This window comes from Anomaloglossus baeobatrachus, chromosome 3 (genome assembly GCF_048569485.1).
Source record: "Anomaloglossus baeobatrachus isolate aAnoBae1 chromosome 3, aAnoBae1.hap1, whole genome shotgun sequence".
In the NCBI taxonomy this organism is placed as follows: Eukaryota; Metazoa; Chordata; class Amphibia; order Anura; family Aromobatidae; genus Anomaloglossus; species Anomaloglossus baeobatrachus.
The window spans coordinates 162158797-162181177 of NC_134355.1; the positions used below are offsets into that span (position 1 = coordinate 162158797).

General features: G+C 41.1%; 1 protein-coding gene across 1 annotated transcript in view; it reads left to right on the plus strand.

The window, feature by feature from the left end:
• Positions 1-617: 617 nt before the first annotated feature.
• The window catches only part of ESR1 (estrogen receptor 1), a 250285-nt gene continuing 228521 nt past the window's right edge, over positions 618-22381 (plus strand). Inside the window, exon 1 of the mRNA XM_075338163.1 lies at positions 618-1084. Coding sequence (XP_075194278.1) covers positions 648-1084 — 437 coding nt within the window. The 5' untranslated portion in view covers positions 618-647. The remainder of the gene's footprint in view (positions 1085-22381) is intronic.

Below are 22381 nucleotides of genomic sequence, written 5' to 3' on the forward strand. Positions count from 1 at the left end.
TGGACGTTGTGCTGATGGAATCAAACATTCAGAGGAAAACATTTTCAAGGCCAGTGTAAGAAAAGATAGAATGCTCTATTGAACTGGTTCATCTCTGCTAAAACCAAATCACAGTCAGGGTCAGACAAGCAAAACCCAGTGTTTTCCCTCACAAGTTTTATTAAACAAGATATGTCATGTTCAGAAAGAAAGTTTTCTACGAGTGCAGAAATAATGGTGATATGATTATTAGCATGGAGGAGGACTGCAGCATTAAACTAAATTGGAAAAATAGCAGTAAAAAAAAATCAAAGCTAAAATAATCCAATTGTGACACACAGATGTGACATACCAGTGTCAATTAAATACAGCAGCGCTTGACAATCTGCCATCAACATTGTGAGGATTAACTTAGACAAGAATAACTCTAGGTTAGAAAGAGAAAGGATCAGTTAAAAAAGGGGAGGATAGATTTTTTTTTTTGGTGTGTTCAGCTCTTGTACCTCCTCCTTACTCGAGCTTGCTGAATACCTGTGCTGAGCTACAGCATGATTCCTGATCAGACTAACATCAGGTTGTGTTCTGTTCTCAGGTGGCCATCCATGTGCTGACTCCAACCTGGCAAGTAGACGGTCAACAACCATGCCACATTCTCCCTGCCAATAGTTATGACCATGCCCCTTCACAGCAAAACCTCTGGAATAACCTTATTGCATCAGATTCAAGCCTCAGAATTGGAGACAATAAGCAGACCACCCCTGAAGATACCACTAGAGAGACCACTCGGTGAAATGTATGTGGAGAGCAACAGGACAGGAATTTTTAACTACCCAGAGGGCACTTCTTATGACTTTACTGCTGCTACTGCCCCGGTTTACAGCTCTGCCAGCTTAAGCTATGCAGCCAGCTCGGAAACATTTGGATCAAGTAGCTTAGCTGGGCTTCATTCTTTGAACAATGTGCCACCAAGTCCAGTAGTTTTTCTGCAAACAGCCCCACAGATCTCACCATTTATCCACCACCATGGCCAGCAGGTACCATACTATCTGGAGAGTGAACAGAGCTCCTTTGGAGTAAGAGAAGCTGCACCCCCAACCTACTACAGGTAAGGTCAAAATATGTAGTTGTCAATGAACTTCTATAATTTTTCTCAATGAATTTCTCTCTGATTTTAAAATGCAGTTCTTTCTCTATGAATTTCATGCTTTATATTTAAGCTAGCTGATGTAGCCTAAAGCTATAACCCTTACTTTGTAGATTTTGCATAAAAATGTTAAATAAAGCTGTGTTTCACTTTAAAAATTCTCTTTAGAATGATCCAAGATATTATGATATATACATATATATATATATATATATATATATATATATTACTGTTACTTACTACTCTATGAGGCCGATATTTAGTTGAAATGCTATCAGTTGTTTCTGAAAGTTTATTCTCTTAAAATATTTACTTAATATTCCCCTTTGTCCTTTTTATCCCTTTCCCCCCATTACCCTTCAACAATTTCAAAGCATTTTGATTTTAGTTAAGATTTTGTCCCTATTTCTTACCACTTTCCCCCCGTAAGCGACTAATATATTATTTGCTTTCCCCTGTTATAATTTAAATTCAATAAATATTTTATATGTATATATATATATATATATATATATATATATATATATATATATATATATAAAAAATATTCATTTATATTGTCACATCATAGATAAGAAGTAAATTCTATAATTATAATTTTTAACAAAACTGGCATAATTTTGAATAGCAGCGTAATAGTAACAGAAAAGATGCATAGAAAGTGCGTAGTTAAGTAATATGCTCTTATAGATGGATGTCATAATAGTAAATCATTTGCTGCTAATGCCTAAAAAAATTAGTTTTCTATTCTATGGAACAGATAATGCATGCACAGCAGGAAATTATGGAGGACTTAATATAAGTGAATTAAATGACAATTATCTAGGTTATTTTTGTCTATAATATGCAGTGTATATTGCACTAAATACCTACTAATACACATTGATACCTACAATGTGGTGAGTTTACATCAGAAATGTGATTTAATAAAGGGGGAGAAATTTGTCATCTTAACTGTTGCTCTTTACAATGACTGTCCACACATGTCCGGACCTCTTACTAATTATGGTGCTCCTTAGAAGACGTTTTTGCTGAGTGCTGCAGATTTCTTGAGAATTCTAAAACCGGCTTAAGTGATATAAAAACTTAACTTGGAGGATGCTTGGACACGTAATTGCAGACAAACGTATCTGGCGTAGCTTCTGTTTTATTTCTAGAAATTAGTCAATGCCAAAGAATCCTTATCTTTCATTTTTTTCCTTCTTAAAATAATTGATTTTTAACCATTTTTTTATTCTGTAATTTATGGAAAACAATTCTTCCCTTGTGGAAAATATTTATTAAAAGTAATGTGTAATACGATAACATCAAATATATTACTTGTGTGTGCATAACCCGGTTAATTCGGCTTTAATTCAGATGTCTTTGGTGTATAGGTTTATGTAAGCTATACATTCAAGAAAAGGGTGATAACTTGTATAGAGCGCCTGGGGGGGTGTTGATTTAGGGATGTGTAACGCTGTTTGACACATTCTGTAGTAGTAATATTGTTTAGTGCACATGATGTGTAACCCTAACAGATGGCACCAGGTCATTGTGACAAAATGAGGTTTACTTTTCATGCTGGCATTAACTCTTCAATGCCTCCAAGCAGCGCTGCAGATTATTTTATAGACAAAAATAAAATAATAATTATTATCATTATCACTAGATGTAAGTAGTAAAACTCTTATGTCATATAGCTTTGAATGGTCATGTCTCATTTTTGCCTTTAATATTAATTTCATTTCTAAATAATTTATTCATTATGGAACATTTTAGTCTTTGTGGAATGTATGTGGGTGCCATGTGGGTTAAGCAAACATGGATGCCAGATGCTTAAAGATTTAACAAAATACTGAGTGTAAACACATGATATTATTAATATACTGTATTTCACTTTGTCACGAAACTTCACTTACATTTGGTTTACTTCAGTATTTTTTATATATTTTTGGTTTCATTCACTTTTTACTTCTTTGCTTTAACTTACTTTTTGGTTCATTTTAACATAAAGGCCAGTTATTTAAATACCAAGAAAGTAAGGCGATGATTGATATCAACCACAGTAGAGATTTTTATGACAATAGTTCATGATATACACAAAAAATATTTATTTTACAAGATGTGGGTTGCCTTAGACTTTTTCCTTAATTTATGGAATTTTTCGAGGGTGACTAGTGATTAACAAATAGTCATCATTACAGATAGAAATCTTTACTGTTCTTGTTTTCAATAATCTTTCATTTTGATATTTTATATATATATAAAATGCACTCTCACAAACCATAGATGTGCAATTTATAGAAACATTGTGGGCATAACTGATATTATAAAGGCAATTGTATGCCAGAGAAGTGGAGGGTGTTAGAGGGGGGAAGTATGACACAAGACCCTTTCTTTACCTTGCCTTGAGCACATGGAGCACCATCCTTAGATTTTACAAGGGATTACAAAATTTGCTTTAACTGTGACACTTTGTTAAACATGTACATGTACAGTAAAAAGTCCAAGTATAAAAAGTTGTGCAGGACCTTTCCTGCAGTCAAAAATGGTCAGGCGGATTATAGAAAAAGCAAAGCGGCTTTTCACCTGCCTGTAGTGTATACACAGAGCTCAAAAATGTCCTTGTACTCGGTGCATTGGACATGCAATCCTGCTTCCTGTATGAATCATGTGAGTTGTAGGGTCTTACCAAATCTGTTCTGATTGAGACAAATGTTACAACAGAGGACTGTTTCCCCATGTAAATATAAAGTTAATATTTCCCAAAAAGGTTTTTTCTGCCCTAGAAATTACTGTATGGAGCATAATCCTTAAGATGAAGAAGTTTTCCAGAATTTATCATAACTAAGTCAAGAGTAGAGAATGAATTAAATAAACACATCAGACTCACCTCTTCGATCACCACAGATCCAGTGCTACTACTCCAGCCGGTCTCTGCCTACTTCCTCCCATCAACACGAGCCATATGGCCTGTGCTTGGCTATGTGGCCACCTCAGGGATATACATGGGATAGCCGCAGAATGTCGGCAAAGGCTGGCAGGGTACACAGAAGCAGTGGGAGTGAAGTGGTAAAGGATTGAGGACATTGGTATTTTTATTTTTTTTATTAAACTCATTTCTTGCTCTTATCTAAATTTTATACAACCCAAAAACACTATTAAACATATTTTTTATATTTTGAAAATCTCTAGAATATTCAGACTATATTTTTACAGGAAACTGTAGTTAAAGAAATTGTCTGGCCTTAAGTTAGAAGTCTACACTAACTATGTGACTGCAGACTTTTGAATCCTCATATCATGTGCATTGCATAATGTGATGATTCTCCAGCATCGGGATCAGGCAGTCATACAACCACAAGCATGCAATTTGCATACTTCCAGGCCCATTCCAAGTATACTGCATCCAGCTTTACTGAATACACTTGCATTGAGCCAGGCCGCACCCATCTAGTTGTCTAGTTGGCCTGTAATCACATGTATGCAAATCAAATACTTGCAATCACACTCTTGTCACTCTCAGCGCCGGCACCGAAAAATCCTGACAGCACACAGTGCGAGCGATATAGGGATTTACAAGTCTGCAGTTACATAGAGTGACTGCAGACTTGTAGACTAAGGCTGGACAACCCCTTTAAAGAAAATAGTTTTCTACTATATCCAGTAGAGTGGTTGCATGGGCAGGAGGTAAATATATTGTAGAGTTTTTCCTGTAAAAACGAGAGCAGTCACCCACTATATTGCACAAGGGCTGGGGACTTATATTGATTACTTGCCTGTACCATTTTTGTTCCCTGGGTATAAAGATGACTATGAATACTGTAGCAAGCAGTATCAAGTGACTGTAATATTATTTTGTTTTGTTACGCATTTGAACTTTATAGAGAGAAGATAAAGGAAAATAGGAGGAAAAATATGTCCTTAGCATGTCTTCTTTAACCCTTTTGCAACATTGGACGTACCTGTACGTTCATTGATGTGTCTGTCCCTTTAATGCAGACTCGCACTGCGAACCCGCATTTTCCCCGCATATGTCAGCTGATCTGGTCAGTCGGCATGTGCAGCTAACATACGCGGGTTGATCGGAGACCAACCCGCAACTGCTAACTAGTTAAATCCCGCTGTCAATCTCTGATTGCGGAATTTAAAGCTCTGTGGTGCACCAATGAGTTGTCATAACACCCCTGTTCACTGTCTTGATGAGGTTCCTGTGAATGCAGGTGCTCAGCATTCACAGGAGAGCAGCATTTCTGCTGTTCAGAGGGATGCTAAATCATCGCTCTGATCAGCAGAAGTGATCAGATAGTGCAGGCTTCAAGTCCCCTAAGAGGACTAGTAAAATCAATAAAAAGTAAAGAAAACAAAAAGTTTTCACCCCCCTTTTGCCCCAATGAAAATAAATGAAGTTAAAAAAAAATACATATTTGGTATTGCCATGTTCAGAAATTCCCAATGTATCAAAACATAAAATAAATTAATCTGATTAGTAAACATTGTAGAGAGAAAAAAAATTAAAACCCCAGAATTACGTTTTTTTGGCTGCCTCAACATTGTAATAAAATGCAATAACAGGCGATCAAAACATTGCATCTACCCAAAAATAATTAAAAACATCAGCTCAAGACACAAAAAATAACCCATCTCTGAGCCCCAGATCCTGAAAAATGAGAATGCTATGAGTCTTGGAAAATGGCGACAAATTATATTTTTGGACAAATTTCTGAATTTTCTTTCACCACTTAGCTAAAGTAAAACTATACATGTTTGATATCTACGAACTCAGATTGAACTGGGGAATCCTATTGAAATGGCAGTCTTACCATATAGTGAACAAAAAAGACCCAAAAAAACAATTGTCAAATTTCACTTTTTTTGCAATTTTACCACATATACTATATATTGGCAGAAAAATAACAAAGTTATGACTCTTGGAAGAAGGGGAGGAAAAAATGAAAAACGGAAAATTGCCAGGTGGTGAAGGGATTAATTTAACGAGTGACCATAATTTTAATTTCTGTTTATGATTCATGAAAATAAGTAACTTTGCAACTTATCAGAGAAATCTGCTTTTTTCTCTTCCTAGACTTTCAGTCTCAATTCATGGTAGAATTGGTAAAATCTGTCTTCAGTGAAGACAGATTTTCATATTAATGAGATAGAAGATGGCAGAAGCTGCTCATAGGATTTTATGGAGCAGAGAGGAGGAGGAGGCAGATACAGGCATTCTGTTGCAAGTTCTCCTAAATATCAAAACAGGCTATAGATAAGCAAAACCGAAGACAATACTCTATATTACACAGGAGAATGTGCCACAAAATGTATGTGTCGGCCTCTAGATCCTCTCTTTGTTCAATAAAAATGAAAACAACTGTTACTGTTTAGTCTTGGAACATAACCCAAGCAGATTGGTTTATTCAGTGCTAATATTTCCTACTTGTCTTTACTTGTATTACAGGTAGCAGACTGTGAGTTCTATATTTAGATGTAGTTATAGTAACTAATGTGTCTGTGTCATTGCGTATAATGGAGAGTTTAGTTTGCAAGTTTTGGTACAGAACATGACATTAAATGACAGTGCTAGTTCTATATTCTAGTCTGAATTTAAAGGACTTTCTATTTGATGCTATTATGGTACATGAAAAGAATATATTTAAAAAAAATAAAAATTGTGAGCTCTATTGTTGGTTCCCCTATAGATTGCAAGGATTAGATGAGCTGGTGAGAGGTAACAATGTTCTATTTCAGTCTTCCGACTATAAAGGCCCATTTACACACAACAAGCTCACTAACGAGATATCGTCGCGCTCACGGTGTTGGTGACGCACATCCGGCCTTGTTAGCGATGTCGTTGTGTGTGACACCTTTTTGCGATCAGTAACGATCGCAAAAAGCTGTCAAATCGTTCGTCGTGTACACGTCGTTCATCTTTAAAAAATCGTTCCTTGTTTGGAACGCAGGTTGTTTGTCGTTCCTGCTGCAGCACAAATCGCTATGTGTGAAACCGCAGGAACGAGGAACAACATCGTACCTGCGGCCGCCGGCAATGAGGAAGGAAGGAGGTGGGCGAGATGTTCCGGCCGCTCATCTACGCCCTTCCGCTTCTATTGGGCGGCCGCTAATTGACACCGCTGTGACGTCAAACAAACCTCCCCCTTAAAGGAGAGATTGTTCGGTGGCCACAGCGACGTCGGTCAACAGGTAATTGCGTGTGACGCTGCCGTAGTGATATTGTTCGCTATGGCAGCGATCACCCCGTGACACGCCACCGACATGATCGGGTGCTATCGCTCGCGACATCGCTAGCGATGTCGGAGCGTGTAAAGCCCGCTTAAGGGCTCCATAGTTTGGGGACTGGGCTTTTCTTAAAGAGAACTTTTCACCAAAAGTTTCATGTTGAAATGGACACAGAACACAGTGGAAATAAATCTTTTTTTTTTCTGTTTTGTTTTGAATTTGTTTTTTTTTAGTATTGTAATTTTAATTTTGCCTCTCCTATGAGGAAATATAAGTAATCAAAGTATTTACCCCCTATAAGGAGTTAACTTTCTTTAAGTTCTAGTGTGTTATCAAACAGTTTTCACTTGGGGCGTGCTCTTTTTCTCCCTGTAGGATGCTGACCAATCATAAGCAGGAATATAGCACCAATTCAAAACCAATAGGTATTAGAAAAGAATTCCAACATGTACAATTAGTATAGATATAGCAACATGTGATATTAAAACTTAACCTTTAATTGGGTTATTTAAAATAGATATACAAACTGTGATCCAAACACCATTAAAAACCTGGAAATGATGGGACCAATATGTACTGTGTGTATCTATGGCACCATCATTTACAGAAAAGGGGGGAACGGGTAACGTTCACCTAAATGAACAACACCGGAGACGTGCTGAGTTTTGCAACACACAAATAGCTGATGTGGTATCACTGATTAGACGGATGCTGTGTAAGTGCAGCCTTCAAAGATGAGTGTATATACAAGAAGTAGCATGCCACTCAACAGACAGAATATTGTCCCTCAGTGTCATCAACACCAGACCAAAAAGTAATGTGAATGTCCCACTATAGAGCTAAACTAGTGAGATATGCTCCAACAGGGGACAACCAATACTCATGCACCATGACAAACAATGCCCAAGAAATAAAGACCTCATAATATATATACCCTGCTCAATACCGACAGCGGCAGGGGGTCAGGGACAATAGGATGTCATATACAGTGTAATATTAGGACCACTTGAAGTGGAACCATCTCACCCAGTCCTTTTGTCGGTGAGGTGTCGTCCTTCTCCAGTGCTGCTTGGTCCAAATACCGGCACGGGGGGAGCAGTGGCTTGGTCACTGGCCCTATCTAGGATACCACTGACCCTTAGATAATCCACAATAACTCCCGCCCTTACAAGGGCAGTCCACAGCTGGCCCTGTTGTGGCTGACCCTAATAACCATCAAGCAGGTGACTCCCGACGCGTTTCACAACAACTGCTCATCAGGGGAGGCTTGGAACACCTGAAAATCGTGGTTTTGGCTCAAACTTGGAGCTCAAACCTGTGTGGCCTGGTATCATTCATATTTATTGTAAGGGCGGGAGTTATTGTGGATTATCTAAGGGTCAGTGGTATCCTAGATAGGGCCAGTGACCAAGCCACTGCTCCCCCCGTGCCGGTATTTGGACCAAGCAGCACTGGAGAAGGACGACACCTCACCGACAAAAGGACTGGGTGAGATGGTTCCACTTCAAGTGGTCCTAATATTACACTGTATATGACATCCTATTGTCCCTGACCCCCTGCCGCTGTCGGTATTGAGCAGGGTATATATATTATGAGGTCTTTATTTCTTGGGCATTGTTTGTCATGGTGCATGAGTATTGGTTGTCCCCTGTTGGAGCATATCTCACTAGTTTAGCTCTATAGTGGGACATTCACATTACTTTTTGGTCTGGTGTTGATGACGCTGAGGGACAATATTCTGTCTGTTGAGTGGCATGCTACTTCTTGTATATACACTCATCTTTGAAGGCTGCACTTACACAGCATCCGTCTAATCAGTGATACCACATCAGCTATTTGTGTGTTGCAAAACTCAGCACGTCTCCGGTGTTGTTCATTTAGGTGAACGTTACCCGTTCCCCCCTTTTCTGTAAATGATGGTGCCATAGATCCAATCATAAGCAGGCAGCAACACTCATAGGAAGAAGAACACGCCCCCATCCTATACTACAGCAGGTTTCTTAGTGTGTGAGAAGTAATGATACTGCTTCCGATCTCCAGGTCTATGTTGATGGATGAGTCATTAGGGAGCAGGGCAGCACAATCAAATTTAGCTGTGGCACAACCCCTTCTCTCAGCTCTCCTCATCTCATAGCGTTATCATATCTGCTGTGGTGCCCCTCTCTCCACACTCCCTTATGATTGGTCCCACTCCCTTATGAGACATGAAGAAGAAGTGCAAGACCTTAGTGTAAACTGTCTGATAACATCCACTTAAACTTTACAAAAGTTAACTCATTAGGAGCCAAATACTTCAATGGCTAGTATCTCTGCAATGAAGAGGCAAAATAAATAGACAAACAAACTTTTTATTCCTCTCTACAGCCACTATTACACATCCGAATTTATCTGTATAACACTAGTTATACCCCTTTGACATGATAGTTATGCTTTTATGAGAGCATGTGAGCAATATTTGTGTGTGCAGTAAAAAGGCAGCTAAGTGCAGAGCTATAGGGGTGTAGGTTGCAATTGCAGTGGAGCCTTGGACATAGACTGGTGAAACTATGATTAATTTGTAGACAGAAAATTTGACTGTCATTAAATATAAATTATTTTACATTTAACTTAATGAATACATGGTATCTATACTTTATATTTCCTCATCCTTTAGCTTAACAGTATTGTTTGTTCAGGATCAGGATATCGTTCAAGAGAAACCACAAGTGGTCCAGTTTCTAGCTTGAGTAGATTAGTGGACCATGCTGTACCATATAAATCACTATTTATATGGTACAATTAAAATATATTGATACAGTGCATCAAATTATCCAATGCCTTTCAAATATAACTGTTACACTTGATGCCAAGAAGATACTCATGCAAAGAATAAAAAGGTTAGTATGTTTGAAACGCGTTGAATAATTTGAGGCACTGCATCACTATATTTTAATTGTACCAAATACATAAAAGATTTTTACCTTTACTCTTCTCATGATCCAAGCTGGACCAGTTGTGCTTTCTCTTGAATATCAAAGACATGCCATATAGCAGCAACTTTTCGTGCTTCAGAACATTCCTATTACGAAACAAGTGAGCTGGTCTCTCTTAATTTTTCTTGTGTTCACTGTAAGCATTTAATTACTTACCGCTTGCTGTCTTTTATTATTCATTTATTATTAATATTATTTATTTTTAAAGCACCATTGATTCCATGGTACTGTACATTAGAGGGTGTTAGATACAAAATAAACCTATAAATTATAATAAACTAGCAATGACAGAAATTGGGGGCTTACATTCTACAGGTTAATGGGGCAGTTGACAGTAGGCTGGGGAGGTTACAGTAGTTCCGGTGGTGGTGATGCGCCAGTGGAGCCATTGCAGACAGACTTTAAGCTTTCTTAAAGAGATGGATTTTCAAGTTTCGTCTAAAATTTCCGAATGTGGTAGATAATCAAACATATTGGTGAAGAGAATTCTAGAGGATGGGTGATACTATGGAGATGTGTTGGAGGCAAATGGGTAAAAGACGTACAAGTGTGGAGGAGAGGAGGAAGTGTTGGGAGGAATGGAGATTACAAGTAGGAAGACATCGGTAGATTAGTTTCGAGAATTATGGAAAAGAGAAATTATATATACAGTAGCTTTGTAAGTCAATGGTAGCACCGGATACATTGGGAAATAGGGAGCCAATGAAGGTATGTATTTGCAGGGTGGAGAAGCAGTGGGGTAGTGAGCAGAGAGTTGGATTACTTGGGCAGCAGAGTTAAGGATGAACTGGAGAGATGTGAGATTGTTAATAGGGATGACACAGGAGAGGATATTGCAGTAGACGTCTGATCTTTCCAGCACTGCTGTGGGCCTTCTTGTGCGTCATGTCACAGCAGTTGTGCCCAGCTGTCTCACACAATGTTTCTGTGTGGGCTGGAAGTCACTTTCTCAATGTAAATGTATGATATTTTAAATGATGCATTAGTGGAAATGACAGAAGACAGCTACTGGTAAGTACTTCAATGCATACACTGAGCATACCTTACTAATAGATAGTGGATAGAGAAATAAAAAAAATAGAAAGGTGTCTTTAGATTTTAAGCAAATATTGATAAATGCATAGACTTCCTAAGGCTACTTTCACACATCAGTTTATTGGCATCAGGCACAATCCGTCAAAAAACGGGTAAAACGGATCCGGCGCCGAATCCGTTTTATTCCCCATTGACTTGTATTAGCATTGGATTGTGCCGGATGGCCTTGCGATGCATGCAGTGTCCGCCGGATCCGGCGAAATTTCTTCGTACGGCTGCTGGAAAGGACGCAGGATGCAACGTTTTTTGTCTCTGACAAAAAACTGGACCACGCCAGATCCGGCGCCGTCCGGAATGTTGTATAATGGAAGCCTATGGGCGCCGGATCCGTCGTCATCCGGCAAAAAATGTATTCCACTGATGGATCCGTTTTTTTAATCTGAGCATACTCAGATGAGATGTGAATTCATTCCTGGCCTCTCTCCCTCTCTCTCTCTCCCTCTTTCTCTGTCTCTCTCTCTGTCGGTTTCTCTCCCTCTCTGTTGATCTCTCTCTCTCTCTCGCTCTCTCGCTCTCTGTCCGTTGGTCTCTCTCTCTCGGTCTCTATCTCTCTCTGTCGGTCGGTCTCTCCCTCTCACCCTCCCTCTCATACTCACCGATCACCGACACGGCGCTGCACGGCTATCACACTGCTCTGGCGGCTTCTCCTCTTTTGAAAATGCCGGACGCTCATTATTCCATCTCGTATTCACTGCTTCCCCGCCCACCGGCGCCTATGATTAGTTGCAGTAAGACACGCCCCCACACTGAGTGACAGCTGTCTCACTGCAACCAATCACAGCCGACGGTGGTCTGGTCTATATCGTGCAGTACAATAAATAAATAATTAAAAAATACTGGTATGCGGTCCCCCCCAATTTTGATACGAGCCAAAGTTAAGCCACACGGCGGAAGGCTGGTATTCTCAGGATAGGGAGCCCCATGTTATGCGGAGCCTCCCAGCCTAAAAATATCAGCCAGCAGCCGCCCGGAATTGCCACATCCATTAGATGGGACAGTCCCGGGACTCTTCCCGGCTCATTCCGAATTACCCTGGTGCGGTGACAATCGGGGTTATAAGGAGTTAATGGCAGCCCATAACTGCCACTAAGTCCTAGGTTAATTGTGGCAGGTATCTATGAGATATCCCACATGATTAATCTATAGTGAAAGTAAATAAACACATACACCCGAAAAAATCCTTTATTCGAAATAAAAGACAAAAAAACACCCTCTTTCACCACTTTATTAAATCCCCAAATACCCCTCCAGGTCCAACGTAATGCACACGAGGTCCCATGACACTTTCAGCTCTGCTACATCAGAAGCTGACAGAGAGCGGCCACAGACCATGACCGCTCTCTGTCAGCTTCACGGAGCAACTGAACTGAGTCGCGTTGTCAGCGGTGACGTCACTCAGGTAGTGCCAGTGTGTGTGCGGTGATGATGGGTGCGGTAGTGCCTGCGTGTGTGCGGTGATGATGGGTGCGGTAGTGTCTACGTGTGTGCAGTGATGATGGGGGCGGTAGTGCCGGTGTGTGGGGTCTCTCTCTCTCTCCCTTTGGCATGAAAATAAAAAAATAAATAAAAAACCGGATCCATTTTTTGCTAGATCCGTCGCATCAGTTTTTACACAATCTGCGACAGATCCGTTGCATCAGGCACAATCTGGCTTGTGAAAACGGATGTGTGAAAGTAGCCTAATATGTGACTTCTAGCCATAAAAGCACATTCATAGAAGAGGAGGTCACATGACAAGAAGTCCATACATACAGGTTATGTAATTTTTTTTCATATATCAATAGTATTGGCAAATATAGTAAACTTTGTATGTTATCTACCAGTGACAAACTACTCTGAAATTAATCTCTAGCGTGATTTTTCAGGAGTTTTGTGAATGCTCGAAATATAAGCCTTACTCCAAAAAAGCCTTCATTACAGTTCATAAAATATGTTCATTGACATAATGTCCCAGAAGATATTGGCAATAGAATGCAGCAGGACAGATAGACCCTTCAATAATGGAAAACAAATACTCCCAAAAGAATAGCACTCAAAGCAGTAATCAAAGCAAAAGGTGGCTACTTTGAAGAACCTAGAATGTAAGACATATTTTCAGTTGTTTCACACTTTTTTGTTAAATATTTCATTCCACATGTGTTAATTCATAGTTTTGATGCCTTCAATGTGAATCTACAATTTTCAGAGTAATGAAAATAAAGAAGGTGTGTCCAAACTTTTGGTCTGTACTGTATGTTTAAATGGCCCTGTCAAAGTCCAGACATAAATCGAATTGTGAATTTGTGGCAAAACCTGAAAATTATAGCTCACAGACGCTCTTCATCCAATCTCACTGAGCCTGAGAAAAAGCTATTTTGCAAGCAAGAATGGGCAAAAATTGCATCCTCTAGATGAAAAAAGCTGGTAGAAACATGCACTAAAAGACTTGCAGCAGTAATTGGAGCGAAAGGTGGTCCTACAAAATATTGACTCAGAGGGACGGAATACAAATGCATGACACAATAATCAGATTTATATTTTTAAAATATTGTTAAATATTTAGAAAACCACGTATCATTTTTTTATACTTCAAGGCTAGGAGGGAGAAACACCACAATGGGTTTTCTCCAAGGAATATAAATGATCATATGTGCTCACCTTGGTGGAAGAAAACGGAGGTATATGACCGGCCGCTGCTGAAAATCCACAGGCTTAAAAAGCTGATAAGTAAGAGAGAGGGATGATTAGTGGTATTGACTGCCGGTCAATAATGGTGCTATGCATTACTAAAAAGGTGGTTTATTGACTCAGCACGTTTCGAAGCTGCCTTGCTTCTTCATAAAATACATGGCACTTTGTGTTGATATATCATATAAAATCTGTATATAATAGATAACATTTGTGGGTGTAACGTGAAAAAAATGGGGGCACAGTCCTTCTAGAACAGAAGATGGCCTTCCCCAAACTGCTGCCATAAAACTGGACGCATACAATTTTCAACCTCTGAAAAACAATGGCATAGCGTTATTCCTCTTATGCTAGACAATACAGTCAGGCAGGTAAAATTCTCCTGGCATTCACCAAACCCAGACTCATCCATCAGACTCCGAGAATTGTTATTTGTCAATCCACATAACACATTTCCACTGCTCCAGAATGCAGTGACAGTGTGCTTTACACCACTCCATCAGACAATTGATATCATACAGTTCTTGGTGATGTAAGGCTTGAAAACGCTGCAGTTGTTGAGTCAGCAGAGCGTTGGTAACTTTCATACCCTATACTGAGCCGTACTCGGCGACCGCACTTTGTGACTTTATGTAGTCTGATTATTTTTCTCTCTTATATAATGCTATTAACTCCACAATGCCTCACAGACATTGTACCACCCCTGCAGCAGTCGAACTGCTCAGATTCGGCGTTGCTGTGACTTGAGGGTCTCCGGATCCGGGGGCTTGCGGCCACTTCGAAGAGTAAAAGGGGGAATATTTACAAGGCGTGAGTTCGTGACGCCACCCGTGGTTCGCGGTAAGAGGAGTACCCAGGGGAGATGGAGCAGGGCAGCCACATCAAGTTCCCTCCACAGGTAGGGGAGACCCCAGGACTCTAGAGAATAGGTGAGAGGATGGCATGGTGTGGGCTGTGGGGCAGGCAGAAAGCAGGGGCAGCAGTGTACTCACTCAAGCTGTGTGGGTGTTGGTGCAACCATTAAGTAGACTCTGACACAGAAGTAAACCAAGTCTCTGGGTGCCGCTGCCACTCTGGGGAGCTCTGTTACGGGGATGCCCAGTATTATAACTAATTACGAGTAACAGGCAGTCAGGGCCCACCGTGCAACTGCTGCTAGTGACAGCAGAAAAGGGTGTCTGTACCACAGAAGTAGTACTTGTTCCTGTTACTTCACAGCAACACTAGGACTAGTACGACACACCCTGTTTAACTCACAGCGAGTACCATATTAGCATAAACTAATATGTGGTGACAAATAAATAAGGTAGGGCGACTATCCCATACGAATAGGTAATACCTCTGTTACTTCACAGAAGTAAGCTAGTAAATTAACAAAGCATAAACAATGCTCCTAGGTAAGGAGAGAATGCACAGGTCTCCTGTTGATGGTCACAGGCAAACCTAAGAACTAACCTCTATTATGCTCATAGAGAAAGTATAATATGACAACTGATAGCAGAGAGCAATAGCTTTCTCTGAAATGGCTCAAGTGCAAGTCCCTGTCCAAGCCCCGTGTGCTAACCGCACTATAAGGAGCCAGGGAACTCTCTATGCTATCTGCAGAGAGTAAACAGGAGCGAAGGGGGAGAGGTTCCTACCTAGCCCGACTCCCCTAAAGCATGGGAAGCGGGTATATTATGCAGACTCGCATGGAGCGTCTACTCCCGCACAAGTAACGACTGAGCACCGAGAGGCGGGCTCCAGGGCCCTTTATAAACTTGGCTCCACCCACAAGATGGAGGATAATTAAGAGGAACGACCCTGGGCCAGTAGTAACGAGCAACGACAGAAGTGACGTCACCCTCGGCCAATCATGTAATGCCACGTCACATGCTGAGGACCATGTGATCCCCGCATCATCTGTGACATTACACACGGCCAATCATGTAATGCCACGTCACTTGCCGAGGACCATGTGATCCCCGCATCATCTGTGACATCACCCACGGCCAATCATGTAATGCCACATCGCAGACATGCTCAGAACAGAGTACACACTTAGCCTCAGAAATGACTAAGTCCGTGGGCATGCTCAGTAGCTCAAAATTGGGACTTAGACTCAGGAAGCCTAGAAGTTCCCAAACAACTGGAACGACGCAAACGAGAAGCAGAAGGAGAAGAAGGGGAACGTGGAGTAACAGACCCAGGGGCCGTAACAAGCTCGTCCGGGAATCCGTTCCCGCCAGTCTTGTCTGGTGGACTGGAGCCTGCCTCCATGCACATGTAGATAGATGTTTCTGAGTGACCCCTCGGCCTGAAGCTGTCGGGGTCCCGCTCCCTATATTTAAGTAGGAGATCTGTGCTCTTGATGACTGACACTTGGGATTTCTGTAGGCTGCATCAGCTGGAAAGCCCTATCCCCCTTGTTGTGTTGGTGCCTTCGATCTCTGAGCTCTTGGGGAAAGTTCATAAAGAAACTCTCCTCCACTAGTGAATTATCAGGTTGCGTCAAGCGACTCCCTGATCTAGGGTCCTGTACCCCTCCTTGCTTGGTACCGGTCTGGTTACTGGACTTTCGGATGCTGACAATTCTCCAAAACTAAGTCGGAGCACCCTTCTCCAATACCCTGCGACCGGGTCTACGACTCCTCCGGTCCCAGACCACCGTCTGCAACCTAACCAAAGTCACCCAGGGAGCTACAACTCCCCCAGCTCCTCACTCCCTGAGGGCTACTACTCAACTGACTATGTCCCTCCCACCAGTCTGCCTGACCCCCTAGGCAGGTGGCCCTTTTCCAGTAAGACCACCCACTGGTGTGCCTGACAGGGTGTGGTGTGAGGTGTGGTTAGGATTTGTGCGCTGATGGAAAACAATACCAGAGTTAGGATCCCAGAACCTTGGAGGGTGAGTTCTCCACCATAAGAGAAAGAAGTGCAGTTCCCTGTGACACCCTGATAAGGTCAGGAGCCTCACAACATCATCGGCCTCAGTTGCTGTGGTTCCTTAATGCTTCCGCTATAAAAAAAAACCAATCACGATTGATCATTGAACCAGGAGTGTTTTCATGATCTGATGTTACAATAGTGGCATCCTAATACAGGGCCATACATATATTCTGTGAGCTCTTTAGAATCACCTATTCTTTATATATAAAGATATATATCTTCATAAATATTTGTTAAGTTAGACGTAATGGCTGGGTCCTTCATTTTATACACTTATCGCAATCACGTTGCAAGGTCTGTGGGCATAGAGTATTCCGAAGTTTTATAAAGACTAGTTTAAGACGACCGGACTAGAACAAACAACCTGGAAGCTGTACAAAGGAAAGGTGAGTAGTAATATTTCTTATTTAACCCCTCTGAGGCCTTTTTTTAATCAAGTAAAATAGCAATGGGCCAGCCAAGGTTTGGAGTAGCCAATCCAGAAACTCCATTTACAGACATGTGTTTTGCCTCATTAGTGCAAAACACCAAAACTGATTTGACTTCTGATAGGTGATGAAAGGGATAACGTTTCTCCTTCTGGAGTGTGGCAAATTGACATAAGGCGACCAATATGCCATGCAATAATCTTCTTGTTTCAAATATGCAAATTGCCTCTTCAGAGATGAAGAAAAAAAGAGAATAGGATGTCTATTGCCACCTGTTGGAAGTAGAAATCCTAAAAGTCAATGACTCTTTAACAGGCTTTGTCAAATGACTTGGAATAAAAAAGTAAAGCAGAAACTCCATTTGCTCACGTGGCTTTTGGTTTTGCCCTTCACTTGTACGAAGCAGGGGAGCTGATTAGGGTGTCTTATAAGTAAAGCTTCTACTTATGGAGAGCGCAAAGTCAAAATTGAAAGACTTATAGCCCATGCAATGCTTCTGTAGAATGCAAGCATACAAATAGCCTCCTTAGAGAGGAAGAGGACATCAAATCTTGTGCCACTTATTGGAAATAGAAATCCTGAAAGTCAGCATCAACCCGTTGAAAGGACTTTGCCACATGACTTAGGGGTACTTTGCACGCTGCGACATAACTAGCATCGGCTAGCGATGCCGAGCACGATAGTACCCGCCCCCGTTGCACATGCGATATCTTGTCATAGCTACCGTAGCGAACATTATCGCTACAGCAGCTTCACACGCACTTACCTGCCGTGCGACGTCGCTCTGGCCTGCGACCCGCCACATTCCTAAGGGGGCGGGTCGTGCGGCGTCACAGCGACGTCACACGGCAGGTGGCCAATAGAAGCGGAGGGGCAGAGATGAGCGGGAAGTAAACATCCCGCCCACCTTCTTCCTTCCGCATTGCCGGTGGAGGCAGGTAAGGAGAAGTTCCTTGCTCCTGAGGCTTCACACACAGCGATGTGTACTGCCGCAGGAACGAAGAACAACATCGTATCTCCTATTGGTGCGACATTATGAAAATGTCCGACGCTACACAGATCACCGATTTACGACGCTTTTGCGATCGTTTATAGGCACATCTAGGCTTTACACGTTGCGACGTCGTTACCGGCGCCGGATGTGCGTCACTTTCGATTTGATCCCGACGATATCACAGTAGCGATGTCGCAACTTGCAAAGTACCCCTTAGAATATGAAGCCAAACCAAAAACTCCATTTACACACAATTGTTTTGGAGTGTTTGCCCATCATTAGTGCAAAGTAGGAGGGCTTATTTGGCTCTGCAGGTAGCACTCTGACAGTAACACCATATACTTTGATGTGATCCTATTTTTTTTAGATTTCAAAAAGCCAATTTCTGAAAATCTTGTTTGGTGATATCCTCAAGATTTAAAGAGGCTCTGTGTCCAGATTTCACAATCAGTTTATGTCACATGAGCATTTTATGACTCTAGCTACGAAGTGAAATGGCTCTTGAGTGCAAGTGTATTAAGTCTCCTCTCACCCAGCCTGATAGCTGCAGCTTGTACACAGCTGTCCACAGCGAAAGGGAGGCGGAACACTGAGAATCTGTCAATCAGGCTAGGTGGGCGTAGATTGCGTTAAACTTTTGTAAAGAGTAATAAAGCCATTTTGACAGGGATTTTCAAAGCAAGTACAGCATCCGTATTACCATAGGTTTAAGAGATCTATTTAGCTATGTATGTAGTTGGTATTGTGAAATTTAGTGACAGATCAACTTTGGACTCCACTTTCTAGAAGTTTTACTTTTTCTCTGAAAAAATCCTCACAATAGGAATAAATAAAATGAATGCGTAGAGCTGTTTTTTAATGTCCTCTCTAACAGTTCCAGGAAAAATGGTGAATCCTTGTGTGACCTTGTACACATGCAATGTATTTACTAAGCGGCTAGCCTTTGTTTGACCTTGTCAGATACTTCTTTACTTGGTGACTTTTCGGATGCATGAAATAAGCAAATACACATGATTATATTCATTATAAAAATATCATATTACTTAGACCTTGACATTTACTATGTAGGCTGTCACAGGGAAAGGGAGGTGGTTGAAATATAGTCATGGCTGCAGGAAAGATGTTCACAGCTAATACAGTATGTGATCTTCTTCCTTGCTATTTAGTGTGGTATTCCCGCTATGTGAGGAGTACATCTCTCCCAGACCCAGGGAGGAACTGACATTCTTGAGATTAAAGAAAGATTTTAAAATTCCTCATACTGCTCTACATGACAGTTTTTTTATGCAGCACTTATTTGCTAAAACATTAAAAAGAAAAGATTTAGACACTTTAATTGTTTTACTAACAATCCAAGTAGCTTCTTAAATTTGCCTAATACTTAAAAATTGATTGCAATTTTTAGTAGACATTCTACCCATCATCCCATTATTATCGTACAGTAACAGAATCACATATTCAGAAGTGATAAAAATCATATACAGAGAAATATTATCATACTCACACCTTTTCTTTTTTTTTTTTTTGCAACACTGATAGCATGCCTTTGAGAAATGCATTTTCTTAATTACAGGGGGTATAAGAAAGTAACAGACATTAACCTATATATATATACATATATATATATATATATATATATATATATATATATATATATACTGTATATACTAGCTGTGGCACCCGGCGTTGCCCGGGATAGTAACTGTCTCTCTGTTTCTCTCCCAGTATCTGTCTATCTCCCCCTCTTTCTGTCTCCTTTTCTCTATCACTCTGTCTCTTTCCTTGTCTGTCTCAGTCTCTTTCTCTCTCTTTATTATATAATATATGGAGAGAAGTTATGCACACCAGTGACTATGTAAGGGGAATATATGAAAAGCAGAAACTGCTGTGTGAATACTGACATGAAAAATCCAATACCTTACATAGTCACTGGTGTGCATACCTTCTCTCCATATAGTATAGATTTTTTAGGTTTTTGCACCCAGTTCAGACTCAGAATGGTGTTCCAGATGTTATTTCTTGATTGATCTCTCTCTCTCGCTCTCTTTGTCTCTTTCCCTGTGTCTGTCTCTTTCCCTGTCTCTGTCTCTTTCCCTGTGTCTGTCTTTGTCTGTGTCTGTCTGTCTTTTTGTCTTTCTGTCTCTGCCTCTCTCTGTCTGCCTCTTTCCCTGTCTGTCTGTCTCTTTCCCTGTCTTTTTCCCCGTCTCTTTCCCTGTCTCTTTCCCTGTCTCTTCCCTGTCTCTTTCCCTGTCTCTTTCCCTGTTTCTTTCCCTGTCTCTGTGTCTGTCTCTGTCTGTCTCTGTTTGTCTGTCTCTTTCCCTGGCTGCATTGTGAGATGCCAACATCTTTAAGGGCGTGACTGCGCAGTCTTCTGAAGTTCTGGCTGCATTGTAACTCCCAGCTCCATTGACTTTAATGAAGGCAGGTTTTTTGACGAGTAACTGTAAAGCGTGAGGTTAAAATTTCCCCTCAAAACATAGTCTATGATGTTCCCTGAGACAAATGGACTGTCTGTGCAAAATTTCGTGATTGTAGATGTGACGGCACAAATTCCTTTAGCGGACATACATACATACATATATACAGTACATACATATACGGTATATATATATATATATATATATATATACACTCAGCTTTATATAATAAATATATAAAGTAATTGTAGAAACGTTTATGCCAGGGACTTAAAAGGAAATTTGTCAGCAGACTTCCCCATACAAAGTACATACCTAAATAAATTAATATAATAAATAGGGAGAATATATGTATTTTTTTTACTTCTGTTCTAAGCAATGCATGTGCTTTATATTGTGAAATCTGGTGACAGACCCACTTTTAATATGGGCTAAACAAAAAAGATCCCAGAGTTCTTATTATGTAGAAATTCTAAGGGGCACTTTGCACACTACGACATCGCAGGTGCGATGTCGGTGGGGTCAAATTGAAAGTGACGCACATCCGGCGTCGCAGGCGATATCGTAGTGTGTAAAGCCTTTTTGATATGATTAACGAGCGCAAAAGTGTTGTAATCGTATCATCGGTGTAGCGACGGTCATTTCCATAATTTGGAAATGTCCGATGTTACGATGTTGTTCCTCGTTCCAGCAGCATCACACATCGCTGTGTGTGAAGCCGCAGGAGCGAGGAACATCTCCTACCTGCGTCCTGCGGCTCACGCCAGCTATGCGGAAGGAAAGGAAAGAAAGGAGGTGGGCGGGATGTTTACATCCCGCACATCTCCACCCCTCCACTCATATTGGCCACCTGCCGTGTGACGTCGCTATGATGCCGCACGACCCGCCCCCTTAATAAGAAGGCAGGTCGCCGGCCAGAGCAACGTCGCAGGACAGGTGAGCGCATGTGAAGCTGGCGTAGCAATAATGTTCGGTACGCCAGCTATCACCATGATATCGCAGCTGCGACGGGGGTGGAGACTACCGCGCTCGGCATCGCAAGCATCGGCTTGCGATGTCGTAGTGTGCAAAGTGACCCTAAAGAAAGAGAGTAAAGCACAATCCACTTTTCAAAGGAAATCTGTCAACATAATAGACCAGTTTAGTTTAACTTCCAATGGTTGCGTCTAACAAACCTCTCAGCATGTATGTCATCAGTTTAGCAGCCCTCTTAGGTATGTGATTGTCATCTTAAAGGGAATCTGTCAGGTGATTTTCTAGTACAATAATAATGCTATCTTAAAATGGGGCTTAAGGAGACCTTTCAGGATCAGTAATTTTTATTGGTATACCTTCTCCTGTTATCTTGCAGTAAATGCCATAGAATTCAGTGTCTCCTGCACCCTAGTCAAGTGTATGTCGGCGGGCCCCTCCACCACCCGCGGCGATCGTTCCCGCTCCTTTCTTCTGCTCACAGAGTGATTATCTCTCTCCCCATACATCACCCCTCATCCTCTCTCTCCCCATACATAATATCTCATCCTCTCTCTCCCCATACA